Below are 15,613 nucleotides of genomic sequence, written 5' to 3' on the forward strand. Positions count from 1 at the left end.
TCAATTTGACAGAACAGAGAATCATCATACAAAAAGACATTGGTGAACATTAAATGACTGAGAAAGGCAGAGAACTATAGTCCGACTCATAAAGATTTTTCAAAATATAGTGCTAAGATTGTCACTATCTTTGTAGCTCAAGTGTTCCATACTGTTCCATAAGACTTGAACCACTAAGAGAATTAAATGAGAACCATATCCATATACATTATGAACTTTTTACGTGCTGAGAAAATATGAGTCAAGTTGTATACCAATGCACTTGTGGCTCTGTTGAATACAGTACTATTAGATGTTTGAGTCTAACAGGTGTTTAAGTGGCTTATTTTTAGTATTTTGTGAGTAGTCTATTATATACTTTCAGCTACTAATATGAAACAGTTCAAAATATGTGTCAGGTTCAGCATGTACATTTTACATTATGAACATCTAGTGAAATTTGTCACTAGAAATTTGTCTACAGAACAAAAAGTACAAATGGCCCTTTTGAAATTTTGAAACCAAAGATCCTCTTTATCACCATTTTTAATTAGTCTCCCATTATACAAGGTAATTCCTCAAGGAACGCTGGCTAATAAGTTTGTCTTCCTCATTTATCCCTACATTGAGGGCTCTTTGTTTTGTTTGTCTTCGCAGCTTGTTTTTAAGTCTGTTGGCGTGTGACCCAGACTTCCTCCTGAACGGCTGACCTGCGCTGTGACACACTCTCGGGAGCAGGTGGTGACAAGTGTTCTTGTGCATGTTATCTGGCATTGTCAGTCATCTCCTTTTCTGTCAGACCCGGCGGAACACCTCGAACAGGGAGGCAACTGAGTGCATGCGGTAGAAAAGGTTCAAAGGAATGGCGAAATTGAGAACCGTGGTCCATATGCTGAAACCAAATGTCTCTTGTTCCAACCCGTTGTCGTACTGTGGACGGCAGCCAAAGGCAGGGAGGATCCACAGCTGAAAGAAAGAAAAAAAAATAAGTTTAACTAGAAAGGTGAACTAAGTAGAGTGCAGAACTCTGCCAGGTGTGTCTGCAACAGCCACTGCTGTATTGTGTGATTGAATGAATACGACCCACAATTTGCCAACCCCCATATAGAAAACAATGAGCTGCAAGGCGTCGTAAAAAACACTTCATTCAAACCCAAAAAACAGCTGTATGGTATTAGACACGTCATACAATCTTGCCAGAAACAAGCATACTGGTAAGTTTGTTAGCTGTTAGCAGTTAGTCAAACAGTCCATTCTGTTATATTGATATGTAATATACTACTGATTGTAAGTCGCTTTGGATCCGTCTCTAAATGACTGTAATGTAATGTAATGTAATGTAATGTTAGTGTTAGCGTTAAACTGTGTACCTCTCACTGGGGGCGCAGATTAGCAGTTGGGGGTTCAGAGAGGCACTCAGCCGTGTTATTACTAGTGGCCCCTACAGGCCGGGGACCGGCTAAGAATTGTGAGTGAGGAGTCGGCAGGAAGTCAATGGCAGTATAAAACAAGCAATAAACGCTGTTTTGAAAAAGTGTGAGTCACACTGACAAACTGTTTAATCACCTCATGATGTTGTTAGCAAACAGTTGCCTATATCTGACAGATAAGAATGCAACAATCTAACTTTTTCAGTTCAAATACCAACACCTGGGTTTTGCGTATCATCCCATACCGGGGGTCCACCCAAAACCAGTGTTTAGTTATTAGGCTTAATGCCTAATGTGTGGAAGTGACTGGGATCATTATTTTATGTGTTAGGCAGCATCAGGCTTGACAATATATAATGTATACAGTATTTAAACATAGAATTGAATTGAATAGATCAGCCCCATTGTCACTGATTCCCAATCCTTCCATTTGAGTCAATATCAGCCAAATATTGGTATTGGTGCATCCCTATTAGTAGGCATGGAACAACATTAGCACCCAAGTCCAGTTTCTGGCAACCTCCAATCTCCCTTAGCTCTGCTTTGGTCTCCACCAAAGAAATATCTTTCTCTTTAGCTGCTGAATATATGTTCACCAGCTAGTCACTAACTTTTTCTGTCTATTGGGCAGGTAACATGCAATAGTTTTCCCGAGTTTTTTTCTAAAAACAGCTGCCAGCAATGTCAGGAAAAAAGGTTGATGTGAGTGTTGAGAGTGCAAACAAAAATAAAAGCTAAAACGCTCCCAAGAGCTGAGGGTCAATATGAGCTATTTCTGTCCCATAACACATTATCATTTGAGCCATTATTAAGAAAAAGAAATGAGTGAATTAGGTTCTAATTTCAAGTAAGAATTCGGTTAATTAAATTATATAATGTTTCAGATAGTTGATTGCTATTATTAAGAGTTTCTACACCACTAAATTCACTTCAATTAATTTCATCACACCTAAATTCAATTATCAAGTTGACAAGTACAAATGCTTACCGAAACGTTGCACATTATCAGGAAGACGGCAATGTTCTTCAGGATTTGCCTCTTTATATTTGGGGGCTCCTTTACTTTGTTTCCCACAGGCAGCGGCACCTCAGAAGGTTTCCGCGGACATCGGTACACCTGTCCGCTTTCCTCCTGGTCGTTCTCCATGGTCACACAGGTTCTGTCTGGCGTCTCGTAGGCTCGGTTGATGATGCCGTCGTAGGGTGGCGCCAAAGAGGATGTCACCGAGAAGACTTCTGGAGCGGCTGGTAACTCAGGATCCTCCCTCTCTCCATCCTCTTGCTGGCGATATAGGGACTCTACGATAAAGAGGTTCTGGATGTACTTCTCCAGCACAATGAGCAGAGAGTAGATGAGGTTTGTCCAGCGGTAAGGAGGACTGCTGTTGGTGCCTAACACGGCAACTACACTGCACCATGACATGAGCCATGAGCCTATAGAAGACCCAAACAGCAGCTCTGTGTCCAGCTGTCTGGACGGGTTCTTGGAGGTGTCCAGTGGCATGTGGTCCGCTCGATATATAAGCAGACCTGAAGCACCGGCAGAGCACATGAACACCAGCATGACAATGCCATAAATATAGAACATGGAAATGGCTGACTGACGAGTTTGGAGGGATTCCTCTACATGGGTGAGGTAGACCACCAGAATCCCGATAGTGCTGGCCAGTGAAAGTAGACCCAGAATGGGGCCTACGGTTAGGCCCTGGGTTTTAGTAGCAAGCCTCTTACGGTTTGAAGAAAGGTCAATGGTCCTCCCAATGTTCTTCCACATGACGAAGAGCATGGCAGAGACAAAAATGTGGTACTCGACGTTGAACGGATAGAGATAGAAGAGGCTGCTGGAGAACATGGAGCAAGTGCTGGTGGTGCAGTTACAGTGGGGCTCTGAGTGCGCTGCAAAACAAATAAAAACAGATGCAAATTCATGAGAAATGATTTTATTTGTTATGATGCCCTACATAACAAAATCAAATCCATCTATCAGGACATAATACTATACTGGCAGTAAACCAAATACGTAAATTTTTATTAAAAACAGGAAATATATAATAGACTATATATATATATATATATAAAAAAACAATGATGCATAGGATCTGACAAATTGAAAATAGACTAAATGTAGAACATAGTCATACCGTACTTTCACAAAAAGCCAGTGTTGTCAACACTATGAATGAAAACATATTATATCTGGACCTCACCTCTGTATGTAATTTCATTTTAACGATTCAATATGATAAATTATTTCAAATATGAATGCTTTGAAAGCCTTTAGACAAAAGTATTACTACTGAACCTTTATTCTAATTCAATCTAATCTTGAATGGTTTAAGAGAACCATTTTGAAATGCAGATTAGGTTTGTTGACATCCAGTTGCTCCGGTGCAATCTTATTTATACAGACTGTTCTGTGAACTGCCTTAGAGACCAAATCAAAGCCCACATATCTATTCACCAAGGAAGTGTTTCCCAACCTTTTGCCTTGTGTCTACTTGCCACACTTCAGTCACAAAGTGATTTTTTTCTCTTGTCTATTTGATTCATTTTTAGAAGTCTGAAAGGGGCTAATTAACAGTAACTCACAAGGAAAAAGAGCAAAGATTATATTATGGTCTGGAAAAATAAACACAATCACAAAAACTGTGTATTAGTAATATTGCATTAAAAGTCACGTGACCACTCCGTTTCTCTATGAAACCTATTGTCGGCCACTGCTCTACATTCATTCATGCCAATCATTTGGATCACCACAACCATGAATCCTGAGAGCAATATATAGCCAATCAAATGAGGGGAACCTTGAAGTCGCTTCTTTTAAGATTATTTATGGTATTTATGTTTTTTCTCCCACCCGCTAAGCAACTAGGAGGGACACTTCTTGATTGACGTTGTTTTTAATGCTTTTAGATTTGTGATGTAAAATAAATTTAAAGTAATGGTAAAGGCCAATACTTTTTTTTTTACTTTTTAATTTTGGTGGCAGCAGACTATAAAATCAAACGTTTTCCCATCATTATTGATGGGCAATGTTCATTTGTGCTATTCAATTGATTTTAATTGGAAATTTAACTCATTCACTAAATGTCTGAGCATCTTAGATCGTGATGACAATGCACTTTTTATACTTACTCCATGTCAAGGCCAACACAACACGCTATGGTAATGCTGATGCCCTCTAGAGATCATCTCAACAAAACCTTACCGTGTGCCCCACTCACCCCCTCCTACCCCTCACCCCCCAGAGGCCACCGCTGTGGTACTGCAGCCTTTAATTAAAAAAGGGAACAACAGTCAGGGTGCAGCCAGCCTCACAGTCAGCCGGATATGAGGAGGAGCAGCCGAACCCCCCAACCCTGGGCTTAGATGTATCAGTTACTGTAATTGCAGCACCCTTGGGAGTTAGCAGCCTGGGGACAAAGCCGTCTGAGGTCAAGCGGGGGGTTGCCAAGGAGGGTGGTGGTGGCTGAAGTGTGGGGACAGGGCTGGGGAGGGGGCCTCAGCACTAGCAACACTGTGTTTCTCCTGAAACCTAATAGAGAGACGTTCGACACAACACGACCCACTGGGCTGCCAGGCTTACCTCCCTTCCCCTCGCAAAACCCTCCTCTCCTTCCTTTTTCTTTCATCCATTGAACCGAGCTCTCAAGTGGACTATTGTACTTGTCTTCCAGGTACAAGCCAGCAATCAACCCCTTGGCCCTTACCTATAGTGAGGTTTCCGTAGCCGAGGGCAGAGAGTCTTCTCTTATGGTTGTTTAAGAAGTGCTCGGCTTCTGACATCACACCGTTGCACCAGAGGAGGAGGTTGGTAAAGACTGCATGGATTACACCAAATCTGAAGAGAATAACAGTCGAAAACAAGGTTGATGAGTAGTCAACATATAGCATACGGCAGTGTTATGACACAATAGGTCGTTTTCGCTGGTGATATGATTCATGACTGTGGTATCAAACCGTGCTTTTTGACAAGCAGTTAAATTGTATTAGATTATAATATCATACATATGTCACATACCTCTCAAATGTTTCAAAACTCTTGATGACATCCTTGATGTGAAACCAGAGAAAATGCACCTAAACAAAAGACCAAAAACAAAACACAAAACCTTTATTGGAAAATATAACTTAATAAAACATATTTCACAGTCAGCAGAATCGGCGTCAGAATAATTGAAATCCCTTCATCAGAAGGATTTTGTCAGTAACACTCAAATAACATGGACAATGACAGGATTATGTTGTTGCAGTAACTCTGTGCTCGCCTCAACAACAAAGAGCGCATTATTCAAAGACCTACCTGGTTAAGTGGTGCACGAAAAAGAAAAAAAAAGAAGCACTGAAAGATTATCACTTTATTGAAATGAAAATTGGGTTGTAAACTTACCTGTGCTATGGTGTGAGTTGCATGGATGACAGGATATACCCCGAGAACAGCCGACACACAAGACTGATAGCCAACATAATACCCGATTCGGAAGGCGTCCATAATCAGTGAAAGGAGTGCGAGGAGAGTCAAACCACCTACCAAGAAAAAAGAAAAAAAAAGATCAAGTTATTACTGCCTACTACTTTGGCTCTATTGCCATTGGTGTGAATATAGCAGGGTATGGTAATCAGGGCCTTCCAATAATTACCTTATTTAAAAACAAAAACAAATATGGCTCCTTTTTTGAAAACCGACCTAATTACTAAAAGTGAAACACAATTAATGAAATGACTACACGCAACACATTGGCTTCACAATTGCTCTTATTCAACTTTAGGAGTCTTCTCAGTCCCTCAGGACTACTGAGTCAACCAGCATGGACTCAGAAAAAACATACAAAAACATGAAGTTGGTAGGTTGGTTCAAATAGAGTAAGGACATGGATATTTGGTGGTTAATTGGTGCAATATTAATATTAGTATTTCTAATCTTTCAAATTATTTTTAGGTTTTCTTTAAACTGTCAAACACATTTCCTTCATTCTGGTAAAGATGATGTTTTTCCAGATGTTTAAAAGAAATACCCTATGTCATTAACAAACATCAGATGTTCTTTTACACATGTATTTCTTGTAATCTTTCAAACTCACCTCTTATCCAGCATGTGGTGGCGTGGACGTCTTTCTCGGTCCTCGTGTTCTTCCTTCTGTCCCGCACCAGGATGTACCACATCATCCAGATCAGCTGGAGGATCATGAGGCAGGTGACAAAGGACAGCAGGTGCTCTTCCTTGACAGAGGGGCCATGGTGCGAGATAGCCAGCATCAACGCAGCCCCGATCAGCAGCACATTGGTCCCGTACTGGCCGCTGAGGATCTCTGCGTTCTTCCTCGGATAATCCCCTGACAAACTGAGCTTTAGTTTGGTGAAGATCTTCTTGTCCTGCTCGGAGCTGGACGACGAGGATGAACTGTGACAGTACTTGTTCAGACACATAATATCCAGGCCGTTGTGTTCCACCATGGTGGGAGACATGCGTGAGAAGCGTGATGATGATGAGAAGAGGAAAGTCACAGCTATAAGAGCATCTGTGGGAGGCCAGGTGCCTAACCTGTTGCTACAAGGTGGGGATTCAGGCGAATAGGTACTGTGCCAAACATGCTAATTCAATCTTCTAGGCCAGTCTCAGTGGTCACGCATAGTTTCAATGTCCAGCCTCACTGAGAATGGATTTGATAGATACCATTGTCATCTTGTAAACATGAAACTGAAATTGCTGGTCGTGTAACAGGCTTGCTAAGAAAAACGGTAGATTGCGTTTCACTCTTTGGTGATCCTAGATCCCTTTCCTCTTGAAACTCCCATATGTTTCAGAGACTTCTGCCAACCATTCACTGCCTAAAGAAGCAAAACACTGAGCACGGAATTATCCACAACAACAGGAGAAGAAAAAAAAAGGAGCTCGCCCAAATCCACCTTTTCGGATCGGTTGCCAGACAGTCTTTCCAAGTCTGCTGAAATCCTCTCAGGGTGGCTATCGGGTGTTAAGCATACAGTCCTACCTGAGATAAAAGGGAAGATGACATTTCACAAACCTGCGATTTTTACATGCCCTGACAGTGCTTCAAATCCAAGATCCACCTCCTCAAATCCTCATGTCCACTTGTGGTAGAGATGTGTTGGTTAAAACAGGTGAAAAAAAAGCAGGATCAGATTTCAATGTTCAAATTAACAATGGCTTTTTGTAAGTGGATGTCAAGAATGAGGACACTGAGACCATCAGCACTGGAAGCTCTTGTGGATGTGACCATGTGAACTCTAGTGCAATATAGTGGGCGGATGCGAGCAATCAGCATAACAACAGAAGGACTGCTCACACACACAGAGAGGTGATTGGTGTGAATATAGCAGGGTATGGTAATCAGGGCCTTCCAATAATTACCTTATTTAAAAAAACAAAAAACAAATATGGCTCCTTTTTTTGAAAACCGACCTAATTACTAAAAGTGAAACACAATTAATGAAATGACTACACGCAACACATTGGCTTCACAATTGCTCTTATTCAACTTTAGGAGTCTTCTCAGTCCCTCAGGACTACTGAGTCAACCTAGTCAACCAGCATGGACTCAGAAAAAACATACAAAAACATGAAGTTTTTTTTTTTATTTTTTTTATTTTAATTTTTTAATATGTGTATTTAGAAAAAACATTATTTTATTTTATTATTTTATTTTTTTTATTTTTTATTTGTATTCTTATTTTTTATTTTATTCTATTTTTATTTTATTTTATTGTATAATATGTGTATTTATTATCTGTTTCTGTGTAGTTGAGCTGCTGCAACACCCGAATTTCCCCCAATAAAGGAATATAATAATAATAATAATAATAATAATAATAATAAAGTTGGTAGGTGGTTCAAATAGAGTAAGGACATGGATATTTGGTGGTTAATTGGTGCTATATTAATATTAGTATTTCTAATCTTTCAATATCTCTTAACAATTAACAGTTTATATATATATGTGTGTGTGTGTTGCGCCGTTTTGATGGACAGGTTTAAACATAAGCTGGTCGGTTCCTGCAGCACCACACAGCATTAAACACATGCTCATAGTTCAAACCGCAATCATCTTTATTTTACATCGGTAGCATATCTGTAGTGCAGTTGGTTGGCGTGAAATGTGTTCTGAAGTTGGTTAATATTGAAAAGTGAGGACAAATTAGTTTTGTTTCAACTTTTTTTTGCTCCTCTTCTGGACCTCACTGACACACAGAATGAGGCTCATTAAGCTCCTCAGTGGCGTCACGAGGGCTGGAGAGATGATTAATCTTTTCTCTTTAACAGCACTAATCAGCTGATGTCTGAGTTTCGATTTCTTAATCACGGAGACTCGGCCCGATAAAGAGAAAGAGTAGGATCTATTCATTATCAGGGAGCTTTAATGGGCGATTGACTAAATCTGAACATTTTTGATTTAATCTGGAAGTGTTTAAATGAGCTCTCTGTTGTTTGCACTCCAACGCCCCAAAACATCCTCATCGAATCGAAGTTTAGTTTGAGGACTAATCATTACGTGATTAAGATATATTCTTTTTTTTATTCTTTAAAAACAAGTGTTTATTTTTCATAGCTTAAGATATATTTGAGGTACTTGTACGCCCAATAGTGAGTAGGTATTGGCATCTTTTAAAATGTGTAATATTGTAGATTTAAGAGCCCAACAAAAAATGAAACATAGCTGTAAACATGTTTTAATAATAATAACACTCTGAGAGGAACCTTTAAATGCAGCATGTTAGGTATATTTAAGTATCTGAATTCAACTATGTATGTTGAACATGGGTAATGAACACTCTGGAAAAATTAGTAAAACCAAAAGAAACAATACAAGAATTGAGGATTACATTAAAAAAACATTTTAGAGACAAACAGGCCTTTAAAATCCAGTGTATGGGATCAAAATAGTTCAGAAAAAAATATATTAAGCAAAGGTTTTTGCTATATCAGAGGATCATTTTCTAAATATAATTTTACTCTTTTACTGCTGTAGTATACTATACTGTAGTAAACTGGGACTGAGTCACAGGTAATCTTTTAATCACATTTTGCCAATATTCTGTTTTTTTAGGAGATGTTTTAGTTGCAGCAGGTCCATCTAAGACTGCAACAGGTGCATCTTCTACTGTTGCAGTTTCAATTATTGATTTGTTCAAGGTTGCGCTTCATCAGGCAATAAAAACATATAAGCAAGTAGTGAAATTAGTAATAAAACTTTATTTAAGAAAAAAAATCTTACAGAATATGAGCAGAAGAACACTTTTACTCCATTACTTATACACATTTTTCTACATATAAATACAAAATGCCATTTTAACAGCACATTTCAACCGGTCACTATAGACTTAAGACAAAAATAGCACACTATAAATAACAGAAAAGTCATTTATTTGCTTCAGTTACAGTGTCCTGGGCCGTATTCATAAAGCTTCCTGGTACAAAGAGATTCTCCTAGTGACGAAATTCTAAGCAAATTCTTAGAGTTGTTGTGATGATGACGTTTTCTAAGAATTAACTGGTGAAGATATAAGTTATTTACAAAGCATCTTACCCTCTATGAGAGCTGCTAAGGTGAAAAAGCGAGAGTACGGAGGCAGACTTTTAAGAGTTTCTCAAGCATGTGAGGAAATGATGGAAAGACAGAAGTAGAAATAATCTCCAAATACTGAATGACAGTAAGTTTATAAATCACTAGAGATTCTATTGTTGTAATGTTTGCGGTTGATCTCATTAGAGATGCACTCACATCTCCCACCTAACGCTGTAACACCAGAAATAAAAAAGTGATTACAACACTAAGATATTTGGCATGTGGAAAAATGCAACAGTTTGTCTATAGATTTGCATGCCAAATAACGACGCTATTTATATAGACTGGATCACAATCACAGAAACGGATGAAAGCTGAGCCATTTAAACAAAAACAAAAAAACATCATGTCTGAATAGAGACTAAAATCATCAGGTATATCGATTTCACTGTCCATTCTATGCCCATTATCACGGAGTGCATTTTTATTTTGGATCAACCAATCACACCTCTTTAAAAGAATGTGTCATATAGCAAAAGGGTCAACAACGCCTCCTCACTAAGTATTTGTCCCTTCTTTGCTCAGAGTTGCTCTGAAAAGTTTTCTAAATCAATCCTAAACTAAGACTCTAGATATGTTTAGGCTAAGTTCTCAGAACGTTTGTGAATACGGCCCCTGGTGTTGTGAATGGTGGCTCAGTGTCATAGCTTCCTGAAACACATTTAAACAGATCAGACACATCGTTCATGTTATCAGTAACAGCTGTTATTCAGGAACACCTTTTCCTCTTACAACAAGCCAAATGTCTGCTGTGAAAAAAAAGACATTGGTGATAATCCTAAGCGCTGTTTGACAAACGCTCAACACAATGCAACACATTCCTTGAAATAGTCATCATTGTTTCTTTGTGAAAACACATCAGTGATAAATCATAAACTGGGATGGTTTAACTTTCAGCTCGTTGATCCTACCATGCTGACCTGCTCAGCCAAAAGCATCAATACAGAAATGATGGGAGCTGTGTGCATGTGTTTCCAGATTTTGTTTTAAAATGTGTCTGTATACCATTATGGTCACAGTGTGTGTTTAATTTATGTGCTGGAATGTCTAAGGTTTTTGGAAATCATTTTTCTTACAGTGCAATTAAGTTTGTTATGGAGGAAAACTATTATAAGAAAACTCAAAATTGTGGCTAACAAGATAATGTAAAGTCCAGATTCTACGATGACATTGGTATTAAATATTTAATGTTTAAATGACAATACTTCACTTCACAAAATGTTCACAATGTAAGGCCACAGAAAAAGTTATTCATTCAATAAAAACACATTTTGAGAAACTCAAAATGTCAGAGCTGGTATTATCCTCACCTGTCACATTCATCCAAGCAAAGAGATAAACATGACCACACCCATGAACTGTGTGAAGAGGATAAGTGGAGTGAAGAAGGACCACACTGGCCACAGGGCCATGTTTAGGCTGCAAGGAAAGAACAATAACGATTACAAATATGCACAGTTTTATTAGTATCAGTATTGATGAATCATACAATATTGATTAAGTAGTTTTGCCTTTGACAGCTTCCGACTTTTGTCTCATCGGTGACTCAAATCGACCATTTAAGCAACACAAATTCTTATGTAAATGTATTCATTATTTATACAAGGTTGATTAGCTAATCACACAATAACCTAGAAAGGTGCACTCAGTAGAGTCAAGATCTCTGCAACGACCACAGCTGTAATATTTGATTGAATAAATACAACCCACAATTGGAGAACCCCCCGATCTAGACTGCAAGTGTATCAGATGTGTTTTTCACTCACTCATCTCACACAACAGATATGCTCCCATTTTAATCTATGCAGATGTCTGCACCATCTTTTGGACAATAAGTTAGTAAAAATATGGTTGATGCCCATTAAAATGAATGGAAAATCTGTGTCTCTGTCTGCAGAGCAGCGGTAAAGCAGCAACAATGCAGTCAGCTGTGTGTGTAGTTCAATTGATAGCCAACACACCATCCAAATCAATAAAAGTGAGCACTGTTTTCCCCATAGACATACAGTACATGGTTTCCCGCACTGTGTCTCCAGGGGCCGGCGATGTACTCAGCTGTGTTATCAATTGTGACCCATAATGGCCGAGGGCTGGTTAAGAACAGTGAGTGAGGAGTCAGCAGGCAGTCAATGTAAAACAGGCAATAAAGAGGCGATGCCCCTCCCCTTTCAGTGGACAACCATGGGACCTTATTTGGAAAAACGATGTACGGTAGTCAACGGCAAGAGACAATCATTTTTGATTATGAATTACACATATTATGTTTGTCAATTTAAAAGAACATTTTGCGAGTCAAGGAAGTCGCATTTTGTCAAAATAATGTTGAAGTATAAGACTGTGAAAATACGTAATTAGAAATATTTTACACCAAAAGGTCTGTGACGTCTCTCATTTAATTTCAGAGATCAAATAACCAGCATTAACCAGGCATAACAAATTAATGTTCAAACTGCCATGGCAATTTTAGGTCACATTTGTTCACTTAAGCCATTAATATTTATTATTATTACGGCCCTACTCATTCCCTCATAAACCACAGACAATACCATAGTGATTAAATGTATGGTGCTGCTAAAAAAATGCAACGGTGAAGGTCCCACCTCACACTGCGTTAAGATGCATTTAAATATTACAGGCCTTGCTCACCAACTCAGGTCTGTTCAATAGTGTGGTTAATAAGATAGAAAGTAAGACGGATGTCATTCAAGCACAACACACATTTACACAGTTCTAAGAAGAAACAAATACCTCTGTGAGACTTCGATGATGATATTTATGATATAAAGACTTTCAATTTAAGGAAAATCTAGATGTTGCAGCAGAAAGACATATTTTAGAGATAAGTGTTTTTCAAACTTTGTAGCAGCGGTTTTGGGGAGGGGACCCTTTGTGTTTAACATGATAGTTTCAGATTTTTGAGGTTGATACCAAAATCACTATTTGAGATTTGATAATGACATTTTAGCTCGAAATAAATTTTCAATGCCTAAATTAAACATGAAAATTACTGAATTAGGTTGTTTTTGGTAAAGAATGGGGACAAAGACATTTTACAGTCAAAAATGTCTGTTTTCCCTGGCGGAAAAATCAATTAATTGGCATCACTGTTTACAAACTTTCTGTACTGTAATTTCTTGTTGCTATTTGAACAACTATATTTTAAGTAAGCTAATATCATTTTACCTCTAATCATGCGACCAGAGAATTAAAAAAAATCCACATTTAAATAGGAGTGGTACAATTAGTCAAATGTTCTTATAAACTTTACGTTTATAAGAAAAAAATATATATATAATGCTGTTCTACTTTCTTTGGTGTTTAAAATAAGATTCTATAGTTGATGTGCTTTTTGCTGTTTTACCTGCAAGATGCAGCTATAAAGGCTGCAGTGGTGATGGGAGGAATGGCAGGATACGCTTGGTCGTAGTGCTGGATGCCTTTGAACCACTCCAGGTACACAATGCAAAACATGGCCAGAGACAGGCAGATTCCAAGGAGTATCAGGCCCACATTGAACCACCAACTGAAAAAAGAGGTTGAAAGGAGGAAGACTCATTTAAGAACTGAAAGCAATGTAAGAGTTGGTGAAGCTTTTTGAATTACAGAAGATGTGATTGTTAACAAAATCACAAACAGCTTCCAGGAGGTATCAGACACCGGGGTTTAATTGAACATGTACCAGTGACACCACTGAAGTTTTTTTTATCTATGATGATTTATACAGGTAATTTATAGCAAATATACCCCCCAAAAAATGCTTTTTCTTGATTCAATCACCTTTTGATATCATCATTCTCCATGATGTTGTTGAGGAAATCCACGTAGTAGGTCACACCTATAGATGCCACGATCCAGAAAATGGTGTGTCTGTTAATGCGAGGGAGAGGTTTAGCATCTTTTTCCTCCTGACCTGAATGGCAATAAAAAAAAAGAGAGAGTTTCAATTCATGAGTCTACTTTAAGAACGTGCTTCATTCCATGAGGACTTTAGAAAAGTTGAGATCTAACAACGGAATAAAACAGTTTGCCAACCATTAGATGTAGGTATTGTTCAACACTGACACACTGCATGACTCAGTAAAACTAAATACTAAGAGATACTCAGTGTTACAGTATGGTACAGAATGAACTACTAAATATGAGCTTTGTCTTGCCATAACAGAATGTGCTTAGTCCCAACCGTGCAGAGTTAAGGAGCTTTTGAGGTGAAACTGATAGCCATCTTTGAGATAATCTTACATCTCAGAGAGGTATTAATCTCTATAATTTACTGGTTGATTAAACGTATCAGAGCCCGTTGTTGGCTGCTGAACTGCTTCAGCATCCAGGTTTAATCTGTGCCGAGTTCACAATGAACTCCATGCCTTGGACTATAGTTGACCAACATGTAAATTATTCCTGGTGGTCCATCTTTGATAGCAGATAATACTATACCAAGTCATCTTGCCAGAAGGACAACTGAAGGTTTGAAACCATGAATGATAAAAAAAAAAAGTTAACCACTGGATGAATCTTTTATCTGTTACTTATATTACAGCTATTAGTTTACACTGGCACAGAGACAGCCCTTGGATTGAAGACAGTGGAGGAGTGCTTTCCCTGTATTATCTTGCTGAGCTGACACAGCGTTTGCTGCTCACAGTCATAACAATCAAGAATTGCTGTATTTCTGCCAGTGAAGGCCTCGGAGTTTGTCCACCATGCAACCATTAACATGCATCTTTGATATAGTTTTGTGAAAGGAAAATGGCAAGTTGTCTAAGGTTACAAACTGGTCATTTTATAGATTTAACCATAAAAGTTAGCTAGTTCTTATTTGGCCCTTAGCTAACGTGACAGTGGGTATGAGAGTGCCCAAACAAGAGCTCACGTTATATGTTAGCTCTGTCAGAAAACTAGCCAAAGTTAGCCAACAGTGTTAGCCAACAGTGTTAGCCAACAGTGTTAGCCAATACAATCTCTCTGAGGCTTACTCTTCTCATCTTCGTCACCATTGGTCGTTGTTTGCATGAGAAACTCCGCATCTCTCTGAAATCTATTCCGCAACGTTACAAACTCATTGTCGTTAAGCATTGTGTTGATGCTATCTTTAACTTAGACCTGCTCTATAGGCTGACTGCTGATAAGACGGCACTTCCTGTTAGAGTCGCTTTTATATGACGTAGCTGAACAGCTGTAGTTCTTTGGATGAGGAATGACAGGGTTTAACAAACTGCAAGGCACAGCTAAAGAAAACCGATTAATACGTATTAGTTAAACAAACAAACAGTAATGTAATTCATTAGAAATGTATAATAAGTATATCTTTTTTTTTTTTTTTTTTTTTTTTTTTTTAAAGTAACCCTAGTACATGGGGAGGTCTTCAAAAAGTTTTAGATTTGAGTGCATTTTAGGACATTGCAAATTTCCACCCTTTATTTTTATTTAATCCTTTAGTGTATTATATAATTTATTCCATTTTCTGATCTTTGTCGCCTGTGCAAATTAATAAATTTAACTTGACAATGTCCACAAGGTCCCTTTTGTTTAAAAAAACCCCAAAAAACAATGTTTAGTTTTCCCCCCATTTCCATGTTTAAATACAAAACTTGGCTCAGAGCAGCTGGTTATTCAATAGCA

At 38.3% G+C, this 15,613-nt stretch overlaps 2 protein-coding genes across 4 annotated transcripts; both read right to left on the bottom strand.

Moving 5' to 3' along the window:
* Window positions 1–774: 774 nt before the first annotated feature.
* otop1 (otopetrin 1) lies at window positions 775–6,875 on the bottom strand. The gene is made up of 6 exons (XM_054617771.1): window positions 6,491–6,875; window positions 5,800–5,936; window positions 5,431–5,489; window positions 5,120–5,250; window positions 2,398–3,305; window positions 775–945 (listed from the first exon to the last, which is right to left on the bottom strand). The coding sequence occupies exons 1-6, from the start codon at window positions 6,873–6,875 to the stop codon at window positions 775–777; spliced, it is 1,791 nt and encodes a 596-aa protein (XP_054473746.1).
* Window positions 6,876–9,656: 2,781 nt separating this feature from the next.
* tmem128 (transmembrane protein 128) lies at window positions 9,657–15,139 on the bottom strand. Of its 3 annotated transcripts, none has more exons than XM_054617236.1 (5): window positions 14,968–15,139; window positions 13,772–13,904; window positions 13,356–13,517; window positions 11,305–11,413; window positions 9,657–10,645 (listed from the first exon to the last, which is right to left on the bottom strand). In XM_054617236.1, exons 1-4 carry the CDS (start codon window positions 15,065–15,067, stop codon window positions 11,314–11,316), a joined length of 495 nt encoding a protein of 164 aa, XP_054473211.1. In that variant the 5' UTR covers window positions 15,068–15,139; the 3' UTR covers window positions 9,657–10,645; window positions 11,305–11,313. The 3 variants fall into 3 exon arrangements, with proteins under 3 accessions (XP_054473211.1, XP_054473210.1, XP_054473209.1); XM_054617235.1 differs by having other exon boundaries at window positions 9,657–10,743; XM_054617234.1 differs by having other exon boundaries at window positions 9,657–11,413.
* Window positions 15,140–15,613: the final 474 nt, after the last annotated feature.

Source organism: Anoplopoma fimbria, chromosome 17 (genome assembly GCF_027596085.1).
Source record: "Anoplopoma fimbria isolate UVic2021 breed Golden Eagle Sablefish chromosome 17, Afim_UVic_2022, whole genome shotgun sequence".
Lineage (NCBI taxonomy): Eukaryota > Metazoa > Chordata > Actinopteri > Perciformes > Anoplopomatidae > Anoplopoma > Anoplopoma fimbria.